Source organism: Anas acuta, chromosome 1 (genome assembly GCF_963932015.1).
Source record: "Anas acuta chromosome 1, bAnaAcu1.1, whole genome shotgun sequence".
Classification (NCBI taxonomy): domain Eukaryota; kingdom Metazoa; phylum Chordata; class Aves; order Anseriformes; family Anatidae; genus Anas; species Anas acuta.
In genome coordinates this window covers 115,952,655-115,969,408 of record NC_088979.1, presented here as the reverse complement: position 1 = coordinate 115,969,408, position 16,754 = coordinate 115,952,655, and the positions used below count along the sequence as shown (strand labels likewise).

Below are 16,754 nucleotides of genomic sequence, written 5' to 3'. Positions count from 1 at the left end.
TTTTCTTAAATTTATCTGAAATTACTTCCCAAATTATCTGTGTATTGCAGATTGTACACAGCTATTTTCTTGGATATACTCAGTATATTTGTATATACTTTGTATATAACCACAATTTTTGACTGAAGACAGAGATAACATTATTATTCATAGGCCATGATTAGAAAAATGTAACATCCAGTATTTTTTCCTGTACATACTATTCCCTAAAAATGATTTAAAATGGAGTAACATTGCAAAGCTATCTCTACTCTAAAATCTTCTTACCTGTATATGTCCAAGTATCCACAGAAGAGAATGTGAAAATGGCAGAATTATCTTACTAAAATAAACATATGTAACATTTTAATCCAGTTAGATAGTTCTAGAAAATAGAAAGCCCCTTCCTGAAAGTTACATTAAATTCCTATTTATCCACATCAAGATTAAACCATTTATGGCAAATGAATGAATTTGCTTTTTAGATACTAATGGTTAATTTTTAAAACTCTGGGAAAACTGGCATGAAGTTAAGGATATTATACCTATGACCATTAGAACAGGAATCGCTGGCTTCTGTGAAGTCACTGAAAATTTTGCTTCTATAATGATTTTAGAGGTTGGCCTGAAATAAAGCATGTTTTTATTCACAACAGTATCTCGTAATGAGCTTTGTGAAAACCTACCATCAAACTTAGCTGGATCTGGGTTTTGCGGCATGAACTGAGCTCATTTCTTTTTGGAAGGCACGTCTGTGTTACTCAACAGAGCAGAAACCTACTGGATAAATTCTTAAGCCCAGACAATGTTCCACCGTTCAGAAATTCTAGCTGTCAGCAAAACTCACTCAATCTCAGCATTGCTGGCACCTAACATGGCACCTCTGCTTGAAGCCCCATTGCATGGTACAAGTATGTTCAGGGATACTAACTCTCCTGTCCAATGAGAGCCTGATTCTATGTCCTGGGTTGTTCCAGAGGTAATCACATGAGATAAATGCACACTTTTAAAAATGGAATACAATAAACCAGTGGCTATTATTTTTTTTCTGTTTTTCCTTTGCTGGCATCAAGGGGATGGACATCTAAAACCTGAAGTAAGAACTTGTAGGGAAAATGAAATAGTAACAAAAGGAGCATGTGAAATTTACCTTTATCTCTTCTCACAGGCAGCTTTACTGCTTATGTTTATTTCTCACTTTCCAAAGAAAGGCAGGATTGTGGAACAAATTATGTTTTTAGAACAATTTACAGTCTAATTAAACATTGTGAAAAAAAAAAAAAAAAAAAAAAAAAAAAAAAAAAAACCAGACAAAGGAAGCCTAAAGAACAAGACACAGCTGCACAGCCAGAAACACAACAATGTGCCAGGTAATATAAGATGATCACAGAAAAGCGTTGTGCACAGGTAACAAATTATCAGGTGAGAGATTTCACCAGAGGTTTTTTTCCACTATATGGTGTGCCTTTCCTGACTGTATTCTGCATGATCAATAGGATAGAGAAGCTCTGGGTGCTGGCTTTAATGCTATTTTGCTGAATTAAGCTGTTCAAATGCATGCAAAGGACATACCTCAAATTAAAAGGTCATTGCTCTGAACCATACTCACATCAAACTCCGCACGCTCCAACACACCTGGATGCTCAGTAATCCAGGATGGATCTGCTTGGGTAGGGTGTAGTATTTCTTTCACTGGGAAAATATAAGTACATAGGTTCAAAATGCTGCAGTAGCAGTGCAAAGAAACTGTTTTAGAACAATTTGTTTAGGCTGAAAAACCCTTCCTCATCTCAGATCTGTGAGACCTGTTCAGCAAGTTTGCCAGAAAGATTTTGTCTCTGGAAATACCCACAGATTACACACAAGAAGTGCAGAGAAAAGATGGGAACGGGAGTGGGACAGCACTGCTCTACCAACTATGGTAGGACCTTTGAATATTCAACAATAAGCCAAGTATTTCTTTTGTGCTGCTCAAGGCCAAGGCAGAGCTGCTAACCTAAAGTGCTGAAAGCAAACTGCATCATGTGAAACACATTTCCCCTTCTCTTCCTGTTAATTGCTGATAATATTACTGCACACCACAAACCTTGGTGTCAAAGGAAAAAAAGAGACAAATCTAAGGGATTGACAATGGGATGCTACTGCTATTGACTTGACCTGGTTAAAATTAGAGCAAAACCAACTGCAACACCATCGTGTTTGTGATTTTTTTTAGTTATTCAGAGGGCAGATGAATCGTAAGTAATACTCACCATTAATAAGTTGGAGAGAGTTTGGGTCTAAAATCAAGGAAGTGTTTTCAAGCAAGGCATTTTTCTGGAGAATTTCAGCAATATAGTCTTGGAAATCGCTGATGGTGTAAACAACTGTTGGATTATCCTCTATGTCCATAAAGGAGTTGTCCTCCACCTTGTTGGAGTGAAGGTTAATCAGGTCCCAGGTGGCATTGCTGATGGCTTCTCCATCAAAAGTAACAGCATAGTGCACTTCCACCCCACTTGGGTTTCGCAAAGAGAGAAAACACACATGAGAGATGTAAGGCTTTCCATGGCAAATGCTATGATTTTTTTCCAAAAACCTGTGTCCCTACCCTTTCTTTAAAAATACAAATACATTGTTTTTAAGGATTCTAGGTAAAATTAATTAATTGTATTACTTTTCACACTTGTGTCTGCCTGCCTGTGTTTTCTCATGGAAAAGGTTACCAGAACACAACATCTGGCCTGGTCACAGCCCTGTATTTCTACTTCAGAAGGGCAGAAGGACTGCCAGGAGACCAAACTGATGGCTTTTTGCCTGTATTATCAGTAGACCCGCCAACATGCAGTGGTGTGAGTGATGCTTTTAAGGTCGTCATGCCCATGATGGGAATGGATCTGTGGTAAGAAAGGAGCCTGGGAAGACAGGTTGTGTATAGTAGCAATACAGTAGCAAGCGGGAGCCCTGATCACTGTCACTGTGCAGTGTCCATCTGCTTGAAATAACGCCTCTAGCAGCACTCAAATAGTATTTCATACACCTTATAATTAGAAGCATTTATTCTAGTCTCATTTGATCATTAATTCTCTAACAAAGTTTCGTATCTATGTACAGCTTAGCTTCTTCATATTAAGTCTCCTCTGTTTGCTCCAACCAACCTATGTCTGGATGTCCTCTTCCACGTGACAGAGTTGGTAGCAACCAGATTTGCCGCACACTGGGCATAAGCACAAGGGAGTCTTAGAAAATAGAGCATACTTTGGCTGTACATGGGGCACAGCAAGAAATGAAGTAATCTGTGAAGTGCTAGGAAAACGTGCTCCAAAGACGGGTTTCCTTCATTCCACAAAGCTGGACTAAAAGTAAAATTACCAAAGCAATGGTTCTGTTCAGAGAAGGCTCTAACGCCCCAGTGCCAGGTACAACAAAGACACAATCAGCAAACACATGAACTAAAACCAGGAACCTGCTGGAGTTTTGCTGCTGGCCCTATTATTGAAATGAGCCCACTGCAGGCTCATCATGAGCACTGAGTGTCAGTAGAGGGAATGAAAATGGACAGCAGTAGCAAAAAGGCACGGCAAAGATGCCATACAGCATGCTAGTCAGAAAGTAACATTTACATTTAACACAACTGTGCTGTCAGTTGCAGTTAATAATTGCTAAGTAATAACAATGACACCACCATCTGTCTGGAAAGGGCTATAACATCTGGTATTTCGGACATAACCTCTTCGAATTGCTGCACGCATCTTAGTCCGCAGAAGTGCAGAGTAACAGAGGTTGGCTGTCAGTCACTGTTGCTTGTGAACAGATTTGCTCAATACCTTTCTTTGTTCAGAAACATTCTAAAATTAAAATGCTCATTCTCTGTACAACTGTTTGTGGACACTGGCTAGGGCTTTACTGAGAAATATACAAAATAAAATAATACTTCCAGTAATTTAAAGGCCACAGTTCTTTTTTGTTTGTTTGTGAAATTCTTCAAATAATATTGAAAGAGGAAAATTTAGGATGCTTAACTCGCATATATCTGCCAAAAAAACAAGTCAAGACTGATGTCATTTTCTGCTAAGAAATGTTTGTAAAATTACTGCTAAGATGCACAGCAAATCCAGCCTTGAAGGAGCTTAAGCCAATTGCCTTTGCGGGATAACTATGGTTTTCTTACTTATTTTAATTTATCTAATAATAATCATATCTACCCAAGATTGTGATGCTAATTAGAAAGACCTTGAGTCGTCATTAAACAATTTTGTTTTCTTCACAGAAGAGGCTCCTATACACAAGCTAGCCCAGTAGCTGACTTGTGTTTAGGATGGTTTTCCTCAAGAAGTTTCTTATAAGCAGCATTTAAATAAGCAATATAAGTGTATTCATAACCAGAACAGATGAGTTACTTGCAGTTGCTGGTAGAACCCCCTCACATAGTATTTATGCTGGATAACTATCTCGCTGTGGAGCCAAAACCACAAATCCCCAAGACAGTCAGTGTCATCCAGCTAAGGCGCTTTTCCTTCTGTATTATAACAATGCGTATAAAAATGTCTTTACCTGTCCTCCTCAGGAGAGCTGAATACAAAAACAAAATACAACAGCAAAACCTGTTAAATCAACGTCACCAGTTCCTTAAAGTTCAGCTTTACCAAATTTGCCTTTACATTCTACAGTGCACACAAATTTCAAAATCCATACAGCAAAGTGTTTATAAATGGCAAAGTCGATCTGCTGCATAACCAATTGTTCAGCTTTTACTGAACTGAAATACTTCCTATTGGTCACAAGGAACCAGCAGAGCAGAGCCACTGCACAGTACTGCAAGTAAGGCAGTTAAATTGCCATCAGTACCAAGAGAAACAAGGCTCACTAATTCTACCTGAAGGTCAGTTTACAAACGCATTTTTTCCTCATGCGCATCAGAGCACAGAAAGAATCTCTGGAATTTTCCAGGAATACCAACCTTTTATTTCACTTCTGAAATGAACGGAGGGCTCTCAAACGTATTAGACTGCAGATACTGAGAAGGAAGGTTTTGCTACCTCCCAGGCAGAGCTTCAGCAGGGTTTCCCCATGTCATTACCCCGGTTTGCTGTGGTTCTAGCCAGAAGTCAAAGTAGGAACTGAAAAGCCAAACGTGCCTCCAGGCTCCCATGAGGGCTGAAGACAGTGTCATTCAGTTTTCCTTGCTGACACAGGGAAAACTTACGTATCAATCAGTCTTATCAGGTCAGGTAATTATTCTCCTACAGCGGGCCACAACAAAGTGGAGTTTATCAATCCATTTGGGCAATTAGCACAAGGGACATTCCTGCCTCGTTGTTTCAGGCATTTCATAATTTGATTTCTGTACCATCCTTTTTTGGTACTTCTGACAATGTTGCTGGAACAGTGCCCCACCATATGATTCCAACCATAAAACCTTCCTCGCTATAACTGCTTTGTTACCCGGAAATATCCTGGCTCGAATTTATTGGCTGGAATATTTTAAGAAATACAGCTTACAAAGTCCCAATAGAGAACAGTTTTTAGATTGACCCATGAAAAGCCTGACTGGATTCTTAAAATTAAATCCAGTCCATTCAAGTCCGATCATAATTTGTGATTCATGTATACCAAAACTCACAGATCACGTTTGATACATAACACGCAGAATCTCCCCCTTTTCTTCTGAAATTAACTTAAAATGCCATTTTGAAGTACAAACTGATTTGAGGAAACTATTCTTTTAAGCAATATTTATGAGACTGCAGAGAGTTAAAGTTTTCAGATCATTTATCAAATATTTATTCACCCACCTTTGGTTTGAGCGAAAGGAGAAAAATCTTTATATACCTCAAATGCCAACTAAATTAACAACCAAATTAAGCCATCCCATTAAGAAGTTGCAAAGAGATGAAAATATATCACATTTTTCCCAAAAGATTCCCATGTTCTTCCTTGTTTAATACTAGGACACGTCTAAAGTTTTGAGGAAGTATCAGATGGTGATTTTCAATTAGAAAACACCTCTTTTAATTTTAGGTCAGAATCTTAAACTGAAGGCAAACATATCATGTGAGCTTCTCTGATGGGTGCCAGCAGCGGAAAAGAGCCAACTACATTTATATACGTTTCCGTATTTCTATTTTGATTTCTGTACACATGAAGGCACCAGTATGAAAGCACTTGTTCTTTGATTAACACATCCTGGAAATCCCTTGCACTGACATTCTTCCAGCTGTGGTGCTAGCACATCGCACCTTCAACGGGCTCAGTTTCAACCACCACATACACATCAGGATCTTTTTACCTGAATTCCAGGACACGGATGTTTTTGTATCCAGGTAGTCCTTCAAATACCTTTTGGATCTATTTTGAGGGGAAAAAAAAATTAACACAAATTTCCTCCACCCTCCTCCTTATAGAGAAAAAAGCAAGAAGTATTTTCAACATCTTCTAAAATTCTAAAAATGCATCTGAGCATCATTTCTATTAGGAAAAACATGGCTAAATATTCTCTGTCTTTAGAGAAGAAGAGTTTCGGTGATGTTTCATTATTGCAAAAGGAAAAGAGAAAAATACGAAGCACAATATCGAGCATTCCCCAAGAGGTGTATATAAATATTCAGAGGGAAAATTCAAACAGAAAAATGCAGAGATCTGTACAACATCTGTGACGAGCAGATGATATTCTCTCTTTTATTTATGCAGCATAAACCCTTTTTTTCCCCAAAGGTTTCCATTACTTCCCAAACTTCTTCGGATTAAAACAAATTCAGGAAAAATGCTTTGGACCTTAGCAAGCTAAACAAGTGAAGCAGCAACAGCCACCTTAGGAACTGGGGCCTCAGATGTCAAAGACACCCCAATCCATTACTTAGTGCAAAACGCGGCCCATCTCCGCTGCCCTAAACATACAGAGGGTGCAGGAGTGACTGGCACTGCTACTCAGAAATGAAGACCGGGGGCAGCAGAATGGTGGTATGTCCAGGCCCAATTCAATACTCAACTGTGTTGACAAAAACAAGAAATAGAATACTGCAGGTTCATGCCAGTTTTGTATTCTTCCTCCCAAAAGATCCTTGCCAGTTGAGGATTATTTTTCACTCCTCAAATTCCCCTTCCCCTCTCCAGTCTCCCTATTTTTAAACCGTCTCTGGTGAGAGTTAAACAATCTGAGTGCTGCCGGCTGACTTTTTCTTTTTCTTTCTTTTTCTTTTCTTTTCTTTTTTTTTTAAAGGAGCTTCTTTATCCAAGCAGAAAGAAAACCAGGCAAGGGATCAAAGGAGTGGAACATCCATGTGCCAGGTGGACTCCATCCCATCTGACATTTCTTCCACACACACACTCTATGGCATTGCTACTTGGCCACACAACTAGGAAAATTAAGATGTCTAGCCTATGCTAGCAACTTGTGACAGTTGTGGTGATGCTTTTTGGCTCCAGTGGTGAGTACATCTCTTTCCCATCTGGCCCAGGATCTGGCACAGGGTTAGCACCAGTTAAAGGGATTCAACAGAGAACCCCAACTAAATGGGACAAAGAAGGAAGCAAAGCTAGAAAAAAAGATGACCCTACCATTTGGCACCCTAGATGCTTCTCCCAAGAGAAAGGAAAGACAAACTTTCTGCCCCAAGAAAATTATGGTTGTAAGATTACCATGATAAATGAAAAGTAAAATAAAATAAATGAATGGGAATAGTAGGGAGAGGAAAGACATTAAAACATTCAATTTAATTCAGATTAAGTTAACTTGAAATGAAGATTTAATAAATCATGCATATATGCATATGTATAGATATGCTTTATATATATATATTTATTTATATATATATATGTGCACACATACAATTTTTCTTTGAAGTTGGTGCCTAACAGTCTCAACCGTAGTTCATTCCCACTGACTCCAGTGGGATTAAAGGATGTGCTTAAGAATTTTTCTGAAGTTGGAGGGTTTTAAAATGTTCTTATAGGCATTGCTGATTCCGGACATAAATGATGATCGAGAATTGTCTTAGCAGCCTGGATTTCAAAGAGTATCTCCCTGCAGTACGCAGTGATTCTTTCAACGAAATGCTGCTCCTGAGTGGAAATCACGGACAAGTTCTGTTGTTTGTGACTTCCCCACCTGTCACCTACTCTGCACAGACAGATGCTCTTGCTTGAAGCTGGAGTTTTCTACAATCAGAAATCTGGACAGTGTGTAACCACGGAGATTTCCTAAATCCCGCTGAAGTGCTCAGCTCCTGCAGGAAACCCAAGCCATGCCCACATCAGCAGATGCTGACAGACCTGAATGCCTTCTGCCTGCCCTGCACACGACGCTGTGCTGCTGTGCCTGACCTGCCAGAGCTGCCTTCCAGCACTGCCCCAGCTCAGGCTGATGGTTCTGAACTGCTGCTGATTCACGTCCTGCCTTTTGGGAGAGTGTGGGCAGCCTGGTTTGCCAAGACCTTCAAATAATCTTTTTCACTTCCCGGTTTCAAAGCAACAACATTATGGAAGAATTCAAAACTAAACAAGATGAAAAAGCTCTGAAAAAAACTCTAGGCAGACTGGTCACCAGAGAGATGTTAAATACATCTTTAAAATTAAAGAGTTTTAAGACCCAGAACTTTAAGAACTGACGGAGTTACACCAAAAGACAAATGAGAAACTTGTCACTTCTTTGTGACTTTTAAACCTCTACTTCTGTAACGCTGATAGGGAGAGAGACTTAAAAGTTCTGCAAGGATGGCAAGGCCAAAGTTAGCCCTGGTAAAAGCAAGTCTTTAAAAGAACTAAACGAAGAGCACTTTTCTTTCATTTATTAATAACACCTGGCTTAGTTTCTTCTGCTAACATAAGGCAAAATAAATAAGAGCAGAAAGGGGCAGGAGCAGGGGAAGTGCCTCAGAAAGGTCTCTTCCTGGAGTAAATATGCAGGAGCTTAGCATAATTTTCTCATCTCCCCAAAACCATATGTCTACCTCTGCAAAAACTGATAGCAGGCTATTTCATAAGAAACACAGTAAGAAAACTGGATTCATTGTTTGGCAACTGGTATGTTGCACACAGCCCCACTATCTCAAAAAGGCAGCATGTCAAACAAAAGAGGGTGTTCTCACAGTGAGCATTTTCCAGCCTGCCTCAAGCAACAAAAGCCCTAAGCTGGTTCTGCAGAGCAGTCCTGGTACAGGTGCTACTATTGCTTTGCAGAGAGAGTAAAAAGAAAGAGACAAAGAGAGTAAAAAATAAAGAGAGTAAAAAGAAAGAGGTAAGTCACCTGAGAAACAAATTGTTCAGAGAGCAGCTGACGCTTCACGGTGTCTGGGTCACTCAGCTCCTCGCTGTACTTTTCTCCAACAATCACAATGCTGAACTCAATCATCCGCTCAGTTACAGGCCTCATGAGATTCTCATCCTCCTTCTTTATCTCATTATTGATCTGGAAGAAAATGAGAGAAGGGAGAAGACAAGAGGTGATTTAGTGACTTTTTCCCTCTTTTTTTTTTTTTTTTTCCTGAAGAAATAAATCCACTTTACTCACTGCAGACCAGCAGACTAGATTCCTACCTATCCTGGATTTACTCCATGTAGAAAGCATCCCCAGATATATTTGCATGTAGAAATGGTCCTGTCAGCAGTCAGCACACTCCATTACTCAGCCTGGGTCCAAATATCCTCTTTTATGCGGGCCAGAAACTTCTCCAGCCACTGCAGACCTGGAGTTTTCTCTGGCCTATGATGTGGCAAAAACCCCAAGTTTCCTCCATAAATGCTGTAAGGACAGCAACACATTGGTTGATGACTGGTAGGCCAAACAGATGGCCTGACGAATTTATTTAACAATGTGGGAACTGCAGTCCAAAGCACAGCATGTTTCTTTGAGTCCCCAGCACACCTTTTGCCTTACGCTGGAATGGAGTGCTCAGGGAGCCTCAGGCACAGAGATGCCAACTAATGAGACAACCTAGTGAGCAAGACAATTTTATAGTATTCTCATGTTGCTGTTAGTTCTGTTCTCCCTTTGCACATTTAAGTGCAAGGTTATCTAGTTGAATGGAGTTACAAACAGAAAATCAGCTGGGTGGGACATTCGTCAGGCAATTTAAAGTGTGAATGTGGATACACCAACAGGTCACCTGAGCCTAATCAGCAGGGGGCTGACTTACCCAAAATGTACCCGTTTATCACAAGGTTCCTGTTTCCTGTCCCACTTGGAAGATGAACCTCTGCCAAGTTCTACATTCCCCATGTCCAGGGTGTACAAACACCCTGGGATGTTCAGCTTCGGGAACTGCCACGGCTGCTGCTAGCAGCAGTGAATTCCAGTCCAATTTTCATCTAACTTCAGTCAGTGAGCAACACAGGAAGAGCACTTCCTGCTTAGTTCCCTGGCATTTTACAACCAGGATACTATATTTTTGTGGTGTACTGAAAGGCAAGAAAAAACAGATCTTGTTTCATGGCTTTATTCTAGAACAAAAATTTGGAATTTGCAATTTGAGAGGGAAGGCTGGTGTAAGTTAACAAGAATGTCTTTGGCTATTGACATGCAACTGTTGCTTTTTCCCTATTAAAAAGAAAAAAAAAAGAGCCAGCAAAACACACTTTTTCAGCAAAACTGCAGTCTGTATTATGTATGGAGTCCGAAATGGAGCTCCACAAAATTTAGCTGCCACCTGTGAGCAACTTGTATACTATTTAGGGCCCCTCCAATTTTATTTATTTATTTATTTATTTACTTACTTAAGTAAAGTTTAAGTTTTACTTAAATTCTCTTCTTCCCCACACCCTTTTTTGACTAAACAACTTCATTAAGAACCAGAATGATTGGCACCCTGCTTAAAGCTGGTTAGTATTTGGCAAATATATAATTAGCTTGCATGTATCTGCTGCTCCTACATGACTGTTTGCAACTCCACATAGTTTGAGTCATTTATCAGTCCCTCAGAAACAAAAGTCCAGTCAACACGTGAGTGCAGAAGATGAGCTTTGCTCACTCTTGGTCTTGTAACCTGCAGTGCATTTTGGCTGTTCGGAGCAATGATGAGGTGTGAGGTAACTGTAGAGAGTGAAAACACTGTAGGCAGCAGCAATCAAATTCTGGGTTCTTTCTGATTTACTGAGTGGTCTTACTCTCTGCTCAGGCAGTTCTGTTTCAAAAAAAGAATAATGGTGTACATGGGACCAAACCACTAGTTTGTGGTACATAAATATAAAATCAGACCCTGGACTTGAGTCAGAAGCTGTCTGCCTATTTCATACTCAGTGTTTATTCCTGGAATCACAATATCAGATCTCAGCAGTCAGCTGTGAAAGCTCTAGCAAAAAGCACAGAGTTTGGCCCAGCTTCGTGTCATGGCCGTGCTAGGCTACAGAACAGTGCACAGTTAAACTCAGTACCATAAATCAGCTTCTACTTGTATGCAGCATGTGCAATTTCGTAAGCTCATCACTAAATCCAGTGAGAGTTTCACACTTACATAAAAACAAGTGCCAGCTGATGCATACTATTCGTTTGAAAAATTTTCTTCAGGGGGCATGTAGGCTGACAAATACCACAGTTGGAATCCAGAGTTTGGGCTTAAGTTTTAATCCCGAGGAGCTGTCTCCTGGAAGCAAATACTTCCCTGGGACCTATTTGGTGGTCAGCACTTTTGAAAGCCAGCTCACTTTTACAGAGGTGCTTCAAATACTTGCTCTAGGCTTCCCTGTGTTAGAGTTTTGTTTTAGGTATCAAGGTGAGGGTGATTGTAAGACAATAAATAAAAATTCATCTATGTCAGCAGGGAAAAAGAAGCAGGGAATCAGAAGGATTCTTCCAGGCTATCCAGGCTACCTCTGCTGCCTTAGGCAGCTGTACCACTCGGACCATTCTAACACTAGGGCAGCAATTTAAGGGGCATTGTGTTTCCATAGGAATAACACCAATTCAATTTCTTCATGGAGCTTTCAAAAGCCCTAGATATTCACTGTCTAGTTCTACATCAATATCAAAATCTTCACTTGACAGCTCAGCTGATTTGCTCTCTCACTGAGGGGGCAGCTACACTGCAAAGCCACTGCAAACAAAAGAACACCTACCTAGGAAATTATTTAAAAGTTTCTAAGGTTCATGCCCTGCTTTTTTGAAATCTTAATACAAGCACTCACAGTTGTGTCTGCATCTTCAGTTTCAGGGATGGTACCACCTGCAGGACTCTCAATGGGCACCTCATGAGGGGGAGGAACGTTGGCAGCTGCATCTGAGTTTGCAAGACAGCAGTAGTATTATTTTTTCTCATGTACATGTAGATACACACGAGTTCAGCAAGTGTAAACTAACAGTAACACTCGATTCCCATCATCATAACAGAAATACCACAGAAAACACCCAAAGAGCCTCAGAAAAAGCATCAAATATGCTAGTCAGAATCAAATGCTAATGTTCTAAGAGAATGTATTCTGGGCAACACGAAGTAAGTGCAGTAAAAATTGCACAGAAGTAATTTCTCAAGTAGCATTTTCAATTCATTTCATCACAAAATAACAGCAACATATAACCTGATCACCAGATCACAAACAGCATTATTTGGAGATGGAAGAATTCACAGCTCTCAAATCCACAAGCCATCAGGTTGTTCCATTTTCAAGTAATCAGACTTGACATAATTTAGCTGAAAACTGACCTCTCAGTGTGGTAACATCAGCATCCGAAGCTGGAGTTGGAGTCCCACTCCTGTTAAATAAAAGTAAAACCAAAAATTGAAGTTGGACATGGTGAGGTAGATCCATTAGCTTTTTAGTTTCCTGTGATTCTGCTGTAATACCAAAAAAGCACGTTGGCAGGAGTTTCTCATGGTACTACTTTGCTGATAGCTTCATAAAAATTAGGCTTTGCAATATTTTAGCTTTCTTTTGCAACTCAGATACCAGGTCATGTGCATCTCTGGGGATGCAAACTTTCTTTCATTCCAAGTGACTCCGAGTCCCCTCCAAAAATATACATTTGGCCTTCTAGTGGTTCTGTAAATGAAGTAAATGCAAAGACCACAGAGATATTGCAAAAAGATACCTGTAATGTTCTATAAACCCCCCAGTTTTAAAAGTACCTTACAGCACCCCAAAACATCTTATCTGTACTGAAATCACTGCAACAAGGTGGGGCCATCATGAGTTTTACCCTGCTCATTTGGAAAACTTCAAAAGCATCAGTTTCCAATTATTATTATCATCCAATTACTACATTCACACACATATAAAACAATGCCAGGCTAAATATGAAAAAGAAAAACATTTCAAATAAAAATCAGATGTAGACTGTTAGCCTGAGGAAAAACCAACAGCCCTGACATGGCTCTAACAGTAAACCCAAGCTCCTTGGAGCCAATTCTGTGAGCCCTGAGTCAAGTTACCAGGAACAGGAGACACACACTGTCAGAAATGGGTCTTTCCTGAATAAATTAAAAATGATTTTTAAGGTTTGTTATATTTTCAGTATATACTGCCCAATTTGTGAGATAGGAAACTTCAGTGCTGCAGAGAAATCAAACGCTAAATTCAGAACTCCAAAAATCATCAAAGTTCACTGCACTGAGATATTTCTCTCATTTCTACAGGAACTCTTTCTGTTATTTGTGGACATACTCTACTATAAAATAAACATGGCAGCAAGTAGTCTTCACTGTAATGTATGCAAGTGCTTATATTAACTGAGCCGTGCTTTCCTAGCCTTGCCAGGTTTTTGATTCACATACTAGGTCTTGCTGTCTGCCTTCAAACAAAACTCAAACCAAAGTTGATGGGTATTTTGCCTCCTTCAGGATTTATAATGAGTCTCTGTAGAACTCCAAAAAACAAAGGATTCCAGCACCAGCCAGACAAACAAGTTAGATACTGAGATAGATACCTGGACGTGAGCATATGATGAAACACATGACAGTGAATTCACGTCTCAAATTTTGTTTCGCCCCCCACCTCTCTCAGACATGCAACACTTAACAATAAACAGATTTAAGATCAATCTGGTTTATTTTTCTATTTAAACCAAGAAACTTTTAACCCATCCTTTCCCAGGAGGCATAGGCTAGTGCGCACATAATGACTACCAATGCCAAACGACAGCAAGTTCAGAGAAAATTAAACTGCCAGGGTGAAATCTACATAACAATGAGAAAATATTAATAAAATAAAATAAAATAAAATAAAATAAAATAAAATAAAATAAAATAAAATAAAATAAAATAAAATAAAAATAAAAATAAAATAAAAAATAAAAATAAAATAAAAATAAAATAAAAATAAAATAAAATAATCTCCAGGTGAACACAGCAGATTCAAGAGTTTAAACAGTACCTGCATATATTTGCTTAAACAACAAAAGCCTACGAGCTCTATGCAGGCTTTGAAATGTCCAGTTATTTGTGTCTGCTTCCATCTCGTGGACACTGCTACCTGTTTTCAGCCAGGCACAAGGTAACTCCCTACCAATTCCCCAGGAACTCGTGGAGAGATTCTCACGAATGGTAAGGCAAATTTTACGAGAAAGCAAGCATAATTCAGACAAGATACTCTCTCTGCCGTTGCCATCACAGGTACAGTCACAAGTAACTCATTCAGAAAACCTCAGTTGCTTTCTGCTAGCAACAAGTAATCAGTAAAAGGATTTACATTTTCTTAAGAATGCTGATTTAATTTTAGAGTTTCCTTATTTATGTATCATATTAGAACCAGATTCAAAACTGTTGCTTAATTTTCATTCGTCTGATGAAATATTTTCCAGTTCAACTCACTTAGCTCTGAAAGACACACCACTCTTACAAATTACAATAGCTTACATCTATACCAGTTTTACTTATTTTACAGCATCAGTAATTAAAGCATTTTAGTGTATTGTATTTAATGACGATATGTTCAGAAATAAACATGCCACTGCTTGTCAGAAGAGGTGAAACACTGGGAATTCACTTAACACAGACTCTTAATGTAACTAACTAAGGTCACAGAATAAAAACTCAACAAAAGCAAAGTGATGTACAGTGAAATAACGCTGTGACAAGACTTGTAGTGGTCTGATCCACTGAAGGGCTCAAACTCACATAAGTGCATCAGCTAAGGCTTTTATCAACCCCCTTTACTTCAGAAACAGACAGACAGAAACCTGACTTGCTGTGGCAGATCTAATCATGTTCTGAGCTCGGCCTGAGACCCACATGTTGGTCAGTGCCTTGTACAATTCATGGGGCCTCCAGGTTCTCCTGACCTGTCCCAGAAGGGACAGATCCCACCATGTTATACCTGTCACCTCTCTGCAAGGCATGTGCTGTCACAGAGAGACTTGAATGGCTGTTTAACCCAAGCGAGCACCTAACTTCATGCAGGGTTAGGCCTGGCTAAGGGCCAAATGCCCACTCAGCCATTTTCTCACTCCCCGTCCTCGCCAAGACTGGGCGGGAAACCAAGATGAGAAAGCTCACGGGTTGAGACAAAAACAGGAAGACCATTTACCAGTTGCCAATACAAGCAAAACAGACTTGGTTTGGGAAACTTAAGTCATCTTAATGCCAATTACAATAGAAATGGGTAGTGAGGAACAGACAGACATTAAAACAACACCTTTCCACAGGGAGGCACGGGACGGCCCCGGCCTTGCCTCACACAGGAGCACCACAACCCCTCAGCGACCACTCGGTATAATTTCACCTGCTTATGTACCACAAGATCAATTTTAACAAAGTTGGTTTTTGAGGGAAACACCCTCAAAGTAAGCAAGAAAAAAACAGGGAGAATTCTGTGGTATAAATTGCACTTCAGATAGAGGAACAGTTTGTAAATGGAAAAGCCTAAAAGAAATGTTCTAGAGTAGAGTACTACTTCCTGAGTAGATTACCAGTTTTAGACATATTATAACAAATTTTTCCAATTCTCAAAGGTCCCAGAGCACTCTCCCAGTCACTGACTTGAATGATACTTAGAGATGCTCAACAGGAAAACCAGCCTGCTTCAGTGCACCCAGCAGCAAAGCTCAGGCAGGTGAGTGTGTCGGTCAGCCACACCGACTTGTGCACTGGGTTAGCCATGGGCTGGGAACCACCGACAAAGCTGGGCCATTCGGCAACTGTGGAAGTGATGAAAATCCAGGGAAGAATATGGCCTTTATGTTTTAGAGTGTAGCAAAGCCATGGCCTGAAGCAGTAACAGGCCACATGCTTTGTCAGTACCAAAGAATACATTCTTACTGAGCTTTTAAATACAGGCCTCCAAGGCCTAGCCATTTTTTGGCAAACTTCTGCCTCATAACAGGCTGAAAATTAAAAGCCAAAGACTTAAATAAAGCCCCACAAAACACTAATCAATCTAATCAAGCAAGACCAGTCAAGAACTGAATTTGGTCATGTTAACAGTTACCACTTTCACTGTTTAAAGTAACCCTGCTATAACCAGCCTCACTTTATGCACAAATTTGTTTTTTCTTTTTGCCTTCTACTTACCCTTAGCATTTTAATGTTTCAAATTAATTAATCTCCTCAAAAACGGCACTAATACTAGTTATCTCTTAGGAAGCCACTCAAAATACTTATCACAGCAAACACACTGATCCCCAGGCTTTACTTTTGGTCATACTTAAAACAAGCAAGCCACACCAGCTGAGGAACTATATTCCAGCAAAAGCTTATGGTGAATTTGAGAGAAATAGGTATGAAATGTAATTTCTATCGTCCTACCTGCATAAGTCTTGCTCTGGACCACCTTGGCTGAGCAGTAAGCAAAATACAAGCGTATATACATGTAAGTATGGAGAGGCAGGAGGGAATATGCACAAGCAGATGTCTAAGTAGCAAAGTGCACAACAC

The 16,754-nt window shown here is 39.7% G+C and overlaps 1 protein-coding gene across 5 annotated transcripts in view; it reads right to left on the bottom strand.

The window, feature by feature from the left end:
- IMPG2 (interphotoreceptor matrix proteoglycan 2) overlaps window positions 1–16,754 on the bottom strand; it is a 53,568-nt gene that overhangs the window by 11,927 nt on the left and 24,887 nt on the right. For 3 of the 5 annotated variants that reach the window (XM_068694913.1, XM_068694935.1, XM_068694945.1), the window contains exons 5-11: window positions 12,591–12,640; window positions 12,076–12,167; window positions 9,203–9,364; window positions 6,248–6,306; window positions 4,513–4,530; window positions 2,232–2,476; window positions 1,589–1,671 (exon numbers count right to left, since the gene is read on the bottom strand). In XM_068694913.1, the coding sequence (XP_068551014.1) occupies window positions 1,589–1,671; window positions 2,232–2,476; window positions 4,513–4,530; window positions 6,248–6,306; window positions 9,203–9,364; window positions 12,076–12,167; window positions 12,591–12,640 (709 nt within the window). Of the gene's footprint in view, window positions 1–1,588; window positions 1,672–2,231; window positions 2,477–4,512; window positions 4,531–6,247; window positions 6,307–9,202; window positions 9,365–9,466; window positions 9,604–12,075; window positions 12,168–12,590; window positions 12,641–16,754 lie in introns of those variants that run through there. The other 2 variants (XM_068694924.1, XM_068694954.1) reach the window with 2 other exon arrangements.